Here is a 9,739-nt window from a genome sequence, read left to right on the forward strand (position 1 = left end):
GATACCCAAATATTTTTGTCCTGCCTAGTTGATTTCTCCATAAAATATGTCACTGAGATTATTCTGATATTAATATAAACTGATGTAGAACCAAAAAGGACAGCAAACAAATGGCTCCATACAGCACTGTATTAAAATATCAGTGAGGTTAAATGTATAGCTTCCTCTGAACCACAAACCAAACACAGATAACACTTTTGACGTGGCAGTGTAACATTTTTGCAATAAACTATGTGAATATAATTATGTTATTATATAAAAAAATATTATTGGTGAAGCATGAAAAGAAAAACTGAAAATGGAATTTAAATCAAATCAAACATGACATTAAATAAATGTTTTAAGAGTATAGTACACTTCAGAATCATTTACATCACTGACAGAGGAAGGAAAAGACATTGACATTGACATCAGAGCCACATGCGGTTTGTCCACCACAAGGAACAACAGTATACTCTGTCCTCTTCAGCCTTTACTTTGTTAAAAGAGTGCTGTTGGTTTTGACTGGTAAGTTACATATTATCATTTTTATATATGGTCTTAATGCGGCCATTGTGAAAAAGCTGATGCAACTACTGTTATTCAATAATTTTCTGATCAGAAGCTGAAGGACTACAAAAGCCATGCTTTTGGCAGCGGCTGAATGTGTGTTGATGGGTTTCATCCTGTACATCTCAGGTATGATTTATTAGTTATCCTTTCTTATACAGTGCTAAACTTTAATCACGACTTGTGTGATGATTAATTGTCATCTATAAAAAAAAACAAAGGGGAAAAATTAACTATAGGCTATTTTACAAAAGTGGAGGGGTTAAATTGTGGGAATTTTATTACTACTAAAATTAAAGAACTTTTATCAGCATATTACAAAACAGAAATATAATAGCTTTCAAGATTATTACAACTACTGGAATGAGCTCTTAAAACTTCCTTAAATGTAATGTATATCACACTGTCATGAATAGTAGACATCCAATATTTCAAATGGTTTCAATACGTCCATATGTTTACTAATGAAATATTCTGTTAAAGGGATTCAGGGACAAGCAAACCACATCTGTGCCTTAAAAGGTTCATCAGTGGATCTGCCCTGCTCAGCTCAACATCCCACTTCAAGCATAAAATGGTACACCATTCACATTACTGATCCACGATCCACGTATGTCCTGAATGAGCTTTCTGCAGATGGAAATCATGTTACGTATAACATGTCTGAAAAGAGTATCTTCACTCTAACAATCAATGATCTGAGAGAGAGTGATGAAAAGTTTTACTGCTGCAAAGAAACTACTGACAAACCAGAAAACTGCTGGCACAACAGAACTGAGCTCCACATTGCAGGTACAGTGGCTGCCACTTATTTATTACTTTAACATCCATATATAAATTCTTATTTTATTCATCATCGTCCCAGACCTGCAGGTAAAGGTGATTCCTGCCACAGAGGGACAGACAGTAACACTGATGTGTAACACCAGCTGTCCTCTGACTGAAAACCCTGCAGCCTACATCTGGTACAGGAACAGAGAGTTTCTCTATCAGGACTGGTCTCCCTGGTACCAACAGCTGGTCAGCAGTGACAAAGCAGTCAGATACTCCTGTGCTATCAAAGGCTACGAGGGTCTCAGAGCCCCTGAAGTCTCCGTGGGTGAGTGACCTTCCAAAACATTCGGCTTAACATTTACTCATTCAACTTGAACTGGAAAATCTTATGACATATCATTAATAAGTTCAGCAATCAAAATACTGAATGCCATTTTTTCTGTTCAGATTCTGTCACACCAACCTGCTTTAATGTCACCTATGCTAAAGGAATGTGTTCAGTGGATAAGCCCTGCTCCACCACATATCCAACAGGTTAAGTTTCTCCAAACCTCCACAAACATACACCAAGACAGGAATCATATCACGGCCAGTGAGTGTGGAAAAGTGGGAAAAGAAATTTGAGGATTTCCTTATTTCCACACTACTACGTTTTTGTTTTAAAATGAAAACGATCTCTGTCCACACCAGTATCAGAACTGATCTCCATCTGTATTAAAAGCATAGACCGTGTGTGGACACGTACACTGGGCATGTACTGGGAAAACGGCGCAAACTAAGTCAAGTAGAGCCGAGGCGAGGCGAGTTGAGCTGATACTGTACGGTAATGGAAAAGTGCCATATTTGCTTTGGTGTAAACAGGAAGCAGATTGTCTACTCTGCAGTTGTAGAAGATGTTATGAGTCTTATGAGCCTCCAACCAGCAGGTATTTTAGTAAGAAATCTTTTTTTTTCATTCGTCTGTCATTTCCAGTTTTCTGTTACTTAAATAGGGCAACTAACCAAGGGAGGCTGGTTGCAGTGACAAAATCCAAAATATTAAGTTTTAAAGATATACAGTTTATCTTTCTGAATTATAGTGATGCCAAAATGATAAGAAGACTGTCGACAAATGACGTCCTTTATCGTGTTTATCGTGCTTTAGAGTTATGTGTTTTTGCGGACACAAAAGGAATTTTTATTGTCATACTTCTTAAAGGGAGTTTGACGCAATATTTCCCCCAGAGAGCACAGGGAGCATCCATTAAGTTTACAGTCTAATGTGTGTTTGTATTGATTACTGACAGTGGCTGATCGAGATAATTATCAGCTAATTGTAAGCCTACTCAGTTTCTAATGACAGTATGCATGAAATGGTTAAATTAATATAATAAATTATTCATGCTACATAAAATCTGACAGCATTTTGTAGAAAAGTCAAACAGTCAGTGTACAATTTTAATAAACTCAGTACTGTTCAGGACACATTCAATCAACAGTTTGTCTCTACTGCCACAATACCTGTATGTGAGCTGAATTTTCAAACATATAAACATACCTTATTACCTTATCATATCATCTCCCAACAGAAGTAATGTTACATGTTGAAAGGAATTTTGAGAAGAACTATGTAACACTGACCTGTGCCACCAGCTGTCCGATGGCTGACCCTCAATATGTCTATACGTGGTACTGGAACAAACAGTTATACAGTCACTGTAAGAGTCAACACATCACACTTTTCCGCTCTTCTGTTGGAGTCTTCTCCTGTGCTGTGACAGGCCTCGAATATCTGCACTCTGATGAAAAATGTGAGTGTAAACTAATTTGTGGTCTTTTTAACTCATAGAATTGGGCAAATATATCATTAGTCTGCAAGCCTAAAGGGCAATATGAAACATATTAATCTAAATAATGTTCAAACACCATGGGGTTGGACAACAGAAACAACTTACTATAAAATACAATAGCTCTGATGTAAACACCAGTTTGTTCATTTCTATTTGTTGTTTGAAATGTTAATCAAATGTCACATTATCTACAATTTAAAATCAGTATTTGATGGTCTGCTTTTCCTCTCGCCTCATTGGATATAACATTTTTGTGACTTAACGTAATTCAAGTTGAGACAATCTGGCCTCTTAGGAAATCCCTTCACGCCCATTGCTTTCTTTGTGATTTATTGCTGCAAGAATTTTCTGTTTTTCTTTTTTTTAATCCCAAACACTATAAACTCTATGTTGTGCCATACAATATGCAATACAAAATTTTAAATGTAAATAGGATTTTATATTAATATTAGTTGAGACTGGTTAAAATCCTAGACACAGAAGCATTTTTAAAAAGTAAATTTAGCTGTTAAAAGTGTTTAATCTATATTTTAGGTCTTGATGATTCGAACTGCTTGAGTGTGAATTACGTCAGCAGGAGGATCTGTGCCCTGGAAGGTTCATCAGTGAACATTACAAGCGAATCCTCGGGCCAATCGGTTAATTCATGGAATAAAGTAAAGAGACGTGATGAGGAGGATGATGAAACTTTGACTGACGATGCTGGTCGTGTGGAGTTTCATGTCATAAAAAACTACCACATAATGAGCATCAATAACCTGATGAAGAATGACTCAGCAGAATACACATTCACGCCCCGAAAATATAAACAAGGACGGACACAGTCTGATTTATCTGGAGTGACTTTAGTTGTCACAGGTAATTTTTTTTTTTTTTTTTTTTTTTTTTTACAGTTTTCAGAAAATTATGTAGCAGTTATATGTCTTAGCATTTTGAATGTTTAGTCCTGGGTAGAAAGCCTGCGTTCTGCTTTTTTCTATTTTTTTATTAAATATCTCATATGCATATTATACTGTATATTCTCTGAAATAATTGATATCAGGTATTTTGATGATTGTAAGCCATCTTATCCAACGGACACACAAAAGCTTATATGATGCCCCCTTTTGGTTAATTGATCTATAGAAATTTTTTTTTCCAGGCCTGAGAGTGAAGTTTACTCCTTCTGCAGAGGTGACAGAGGGCCAGAGAGTCACACTGACCTGCAGTACCAGCTGTCCTCTGACTGACAACACAAACTACATCTGGTACTTGAACAGTCGACGCTTGACCGGGCCAAAGAACAAAAAGAAACAGCTGGTTCTAGACCCGGTCAGTAGTCAGCATGAAGGAAACTACTCCTGTGCTGTCAAAACTCCCAAAAACATCAGCTCACCAGAAGAAAGTCTCATTGTCAAAGGCAAGCACAGCTTTAAATTTTAATTTAATAATTGTTAGCTATTGAAGCACTTTTACAGTTAAACTGAAGCAAATGTCTTTTTTTAAGTACTCTGTGTGACATGAATAACATCTTTCACCCACTCTGATTCTGATAAAATGTAATGTACACTCACCTAAAGGATTATTAGGAACACCTGTTCAATTTCTCATTAATGCAATTATCTAATCAACCAATCACATGGCTGTTGCTTCAATGCATTTAGGGGTGTGGTCCTGGTCAAGACAATCTCCTGAACTCCAAACTGAATGTCAGAATGGTAAAGAAAGGTGATTTAAGCAATTTTGAGTGTGGCACGGTTGTTGGTGCCAGACGGGCCGGTCTGAGTATTTCACAATCTGCTCAGTTACTGGGATTTTCACGCACAACCATTTCTAAGGTTTACAAAGAATAGTGTGAAAAGGGAAAAACATCCAGTATGCGGCAGTCCTGTGGGCGAAAATGCCTTGTTGATGCTAGAGGTCAGAGGAGAATGGGCCGACTGATTCAAGCTGATAGAAGAGCAACTTTGACTGAAATAACCACTCGTTACAACCGAGGTATGCAGCAAAGCATTTGTGAAGCCACAACACGCACAACCTTGAGGCGGATGGGCTACAACATCCCACAAATCTCCATCAACTGCAAGATGCTATCCTATCAATATGGGCCAACATTTCTAAAGAATGCTTTCAGCACCTTGTTGAATCAATGCCACGTAGAATTAAGGCAGTTCTGAAGGCGAAAGGGGGTCAAACACAGTATTAGTATGGTGTTCCTAATAATCCTTTAGGTGAGTGTATATTAACATAACTGCATTCCAATGTAGAAAGAATATTTCACAAGACCTCCTCAAGGGTCTATATGATGACCCTACCTACCAAGGACACCACATTTAAATTTGGTAGAAGGAAAGTAAAATTCAGTAAAAGCAGTAGGCAGACACTGTAGATTATGATTTAAGTACAGTGCCAAAAACCTACAAAAGACAATAATGTGTCTTGCTTTTATTGTTTTTAAATAATTTGCACTGGAAACACATCTCCCAACGATCTCTCTCCAGCTCAAGGGAAGTCAGTAGCGATAATGAATGCAGTAAAACTGACTGTTTTGTTACTGATCCCGCCTGCTGCATTTCTCTTCTACCTGGCGCTGAGGTAAAAAGTCTGACATTTCCATTTTTGTACTTTTATTTCCTGTATTCAAAGTCAGTCTGTTTGTAACATTAACAATGTCACAATATGATTAATAAGATCTAGGAAAATGAACAATCCAACCTCCGCTGCTGAGCTAAGTGACAAAGTACAAAGTGAACAGGTGAGTAAAAACCTTAGACCTAGAAATGTCTGTTTGTGCATGTTTGTGTGTGTTCCCTCTGTTACCTGTTTTCTCTGCCCTTCAGCTGTATGAAAGCATTGCATTCGTGACCATGAGTCCTGCTGCACAGGAAGCACCTGCAGAGGAGCAAGAATACACTGTGTAATATGAGCTTGGATTTTAGATATATGTGCAGGGCGCTTTGCAGAGGACAAATAAATGTATGTCTTGTTCATTTAGATACAAGCTGGAAATGCATGATTTGAGCACCATTTAGGCATCTGTAAACTCATGTATGTGATGCAGCCAAATCAGGATGTCACAATCATTTACTCGTATCCTTTGTGATCTGCTTCCTGTTGGGGGGGTTGCAAGGCTGTTATCTACAGATGACTGACACATCCGTTCATGAGGGCCTAATGCATGTTTTGAATGCTGATTGTGGCTAATATATTTTTCTTGTTATATTTTATGTTTTAATGGCATATTATAATAACATTTACAATAATATTTTGTATACTGGGGATAACTTTGTACATGACACTTTGCTTCCTTCTTCCCCTGCACATTTCACAGTGATGTTTGTGCAAAAGTGTGAAATTAAATTACAACAGACTGATTCCTCTTGCCTATTTCATCACTTTCTTGTAAATGTACTTTAATGTGAAAGGAAATGCATTTAAATGTTTTTAGTAGGTTTTTGTTGCTTTCATTTCAATCTACAACTGTAACTTTATATAGGCTATGTTATGTTTACTGTGTTTTCTTTTATTCTTCAATGTTAGAGATATAAACACATGGCAGTATTTGTTTTGTATGTGATTTTTTGTTTTTTCGGGAAATAACTTGGGAGACACTTACTTCTCTCACAGACTACATCCTGCAGGAGTGATGAGTCTATTCAACAGGCAAGATGGAACAATTTACATGGATTGCTTATCAACATTTGTGGAGCCAAAAACAAAAATATGTGATTAATGGAACATAATACGTCAGACAAAGTGAGGGGGACTTTCAATGTGCCACCTGACGACTAGCTCAAAGAGATTTCCATTCAGTTAATTTGTCACAATTTCAGTCACTTAATGCAGAGCCGTTACGGCTCTGACTTAATGTAGGTTAATCCTTGGCTAATTAATTGTATTTATTGGTTGTTTATAGACTGATTGACAAAGTGCTAAGTTTACCTGTAAGTCTGATTCACTAATCGTCCATATATTGTGGGACGTGCGCGTTTTGACACTTTTAACAGTCTATGAGTGACACACTAAAATGTTTTTTTGTTGTAGTTGTTTATTTTTTTTTGCAGTCAATGGTTTCATTATGTGGTCTCACAATATGCAATTCATAGTTTTCAGTCACGTGACATTCGCGGTAGCCTACCTGTGTACCGCTCGATTGCGGTAATGTTTACGTTTACCTTGTGGGGAATCCCTCACTTAACACAGCTCAGGCTTGTCTCTTCCTCGAAAGTACAACTACCATCCAGCATTTTGGCAATGCAAAAGTAAAAACTCATAGTAACAGTGTATCACCTGCTTCCTGGTTGGCAGGCAGCGGAAAATAACGTCTTTTTTGTCCTCCAAGGGAGCGTTTTCCTTCGAATGTGACGTCACGTGAAAACCATGAATACGAAGTGTTGACCAGCAGATGTCACCATTTGACTAACACATGCTTGACTAATTATAATGTATCATTTGCCTCAAAGCGATTCATGGAAAGCTTCGTTTGCCTGAATTTACAAATTATACATTAGAAATACGGTTTCAGATTCTGTCAGTTAAGCCAATTTCAAATCTTCTTGATGGAAACCTTACTGACATTATATGCACTTAGCTCCAATTAAGATCAGAGTCAGACTGCTTGATACAAATATTGTGGTTACGGTTTTAAAGTGTGACGTAACGAGCTCTAGGCGGTCACGTGGTTTTTTTTCGCGTATTGTATCGGGCCACCCATCGCTGTTAGCGTAACCTAACCCGCAGCTGGAGCTATTGCTGCTAGTTTCGATTGGATTGTCTGAACAGCGCACTAAACTACCATGGACAACAGAGGCTACGGTTCCGGTAAATATACACTGACTCTCAGGCATGACGCCTAACATGTGGTGTAGATAAATTCATCATGGCTACAGTTAACGTTATTAATTAGTTATCCAGTTACCCAAGTTCTTTGTTGCAGTGAAACGGTGCTGCAGTATGTTAGCTAACTAGCTAGTTCAGGTATTTAGATTACCATCAAAAACAAGCAACACATAGCCGCTTGTAGCTTCAGACAAAGACGTGTTAGCTAACTGTTAAGTGATATTTCTCTATCTGTTGTAATCAGTTTTTACAAATTCATTTCAGAGGTGAAAAATTCACCAACGCACACTACCAGGCCCGTTCACTGACATTATGAACCATAGCTAGCTAGGGTTAGCCACTTCGCCATCAGGCTGGTTATTTGCCAATGTGCTAACATACAGGGCTGCGTTGGACCATTGTTTGACTGTTCTGTGGCGTGTTACATGCAAACCAAAGTTAGCCGGCCAATTCTGTTAAAATGGAGTCAGCGTGGAGATAACCTACTTTTAAAGGCTAGTTAATAAAATGGCCGCCTCAACTAATATGCTTCCAAAACCATTTGCAATGGGCCAGTAAAACCGATTCCGATCCAAAGAAATCCATTGTCTGATAGAAATCTGAAGAAAACCCAGCCGGTTCGCTGTTGAGTTGAACCCTCTTGCGGTATCTTTCAGATATTTAACCAACCTAGAAGTCCACTTGATTTTGCTTAATATTCGTTTTGACTATTTACGATGTATATGAGTAACACAGCTGGATGGTCTTATTGGTACGCAAACATCTTGGCTGTTCACGTTTGACTACTAGCCTTTATGACCTTTTAGTTTGCCTATACCAATGTTTTTGCTCCTTGTGTAGGTTACTCAAGTTGGGGAGGTGGAGGATCAGGCAGCAGAGGTGAGAAAATGAGATGTACTCCCGTACTGCTCCTGTACACAAGTACACCCAAACTTTGTCGGGTTGCGGCCTACACCGTTTTTTTTTAACACAGCTAGGGGATAATGACTACATCGGATAAGACAATTATTTTGACTGAATATTGCTTTTGATATTGCAGCTCTTTGTGGTATGACTACTACTAAACCAGGGAGGGATAACAGTCATACTCTTTGACAAGAAAATCATTAGACAAGTTTATGCATCCACTGTTAAAATCACTCCTCACACTATTAACTGGCTATGCAAGCTATTGCAATATCAATAGATGTGGATTAACATTTCATTAACTTAAGTAGCTTAATAAAATCAATTGCTTACTTTGACTGACCTCTTAAAAATCCACTGTTTTATATTTAAATGATACAAACGTCAACCACTGTTCGCTTTTGTAATTGTTTAATACTTTTATTCTTTATCCATGAGACTATTGTGCATTAGCATCTGAATATTTAATTTGATTACATTAGGAGTGCTTCACCATTGATCTGTAATAATAGTAAGGAGGTGTAGTGGTTGTATTAACATCTTGAAAATTCCTCGCTATGTTAGGTTCTGGTGGCTTTGATCTGTATGGGGAGGTTATAAGGACTCGATGTCTGGGCTCGGGGCTATGGAGGAGGAGGAGGCGGCCACATGAAGAGAGGTCTCTCGGAGCGTCCCTGCTCTCATCTACAGGCACACACGCAGATGCGTCATTGCCAAGATTAACCAGCGCCTGGACATGCTTACTCAGTTGGAGGGGGGTGAAAGGGTCTTCGGGGTGACAGGTAATAACATTTCCCTTTTCTGCTCCATACTGTCTTCATCGGTCAGATACCACCACCAAACATCCATGCCAGTGAGAATAT

The 9,739-nt window shown here is 38.2% G+C and overlaps 1 protein-coding gene and 1 long non-coding RNA gene across 5 annotated transcripts; both read left to right on the top strand.

Moving 5' to 3' along the window:
- The first annotated feature begins 398 nt into the window (after positions 1-398).
- LOC119911240 (sialoadhesin-like) lies at positions 399-6,692 on the top strand. 4 transcript variants are annotated; one of them, XM_038730052.1, is made up of 11 exons: positions 399-507; positions 602-678; positions 1,033-1,341; positions 1,415-1,648; positions 1,771-1,857; positions 2,892-3,113; positions 3,687-4,010; positions 4,294-4,551; positions 5,633-5,726; positions 5,823-5,886; positions 5,972-6,692. In XM_038730052.1, the coding sequence occupies exons 2-11, from the start codon at positions 624-626 to the stop codon at positions 6,050-6,052; spliced, it is 1,728 nt and encodes a 575-aa protein (XP_038585980.1). In that variant the 5' UTR covers positions 399-507; positions 602-623; the 3' UTR covers positions 6,053-6,692. The 4 variants fall into 4 exon arrangements, with proteins under 4 accessions (XP_038585980.1, XP_038585984.1, XP_038585983.1 ...); XM_038730053.1 differs by having other exon boundaries at positions 430-507; positions 605-678; XM_038730056.1 differs by lacking the exon at positions 2,892-3,113.
- An 860-nt stretch (positions 6,693-7,552) lies between these two features.
- LOC119911237 lies at positions 7,553-9,489 on the top strand. Its single transcript, XR_005445833.1, has 3 exons — positions 7,553-7,952; positions 8,811-8,849; positions 9,441-9,489. It is a non-coding gene; the product is annotated as an uncharacterized LOC119911237 (long non-coding RNA).
- Positions 9,490-9,739: the final 250 nt, after the last annotated feature.

This window comes from Micropterus salmoides, unplaced genomic scaffold, assembly GCF_014851395.1.
Source record: "Micropterus salmoides isolate LMB-PRFRI ecotype aquatic unplaced genomic scaffold, ASM1485139v1 Ms_hic_scaffold_1978, whole genome shotgun sequence".
In the NCBI taxonomy this organism is placed as follows: Eukaryota; Metazoa; Chordata; class Actinopteri; order Centrarchiformes; family Centrarchidae; genus Micropterus; species Micropterus salmoides.

Excerpts from the sequence above, each read along its gene's own strand:
- LOC119911240 (XM_038730052.1), top strand. The coding sequence starts at position 624 with ATGCTTTTGGCAGCGGCTGAATGTGTGTTGATGGGTTTCATCCTGTAC. Across the intron at positions 1,342-1,414 it reads AACTGAGCTCCACATTGCAG|ACCTGCAGGTAAAGGTGATT; the intron begins GTACAGTGGCTG and ends TCATCGTCCCAG. Across the intron at positions 5,727-5,822 it reads CTCTTCTACCTGGCGCTGAG|ATCTAGGAAAATGAACAATC; the intron begins GTAAAAAGTCTG and ends ATGATTAATAAG.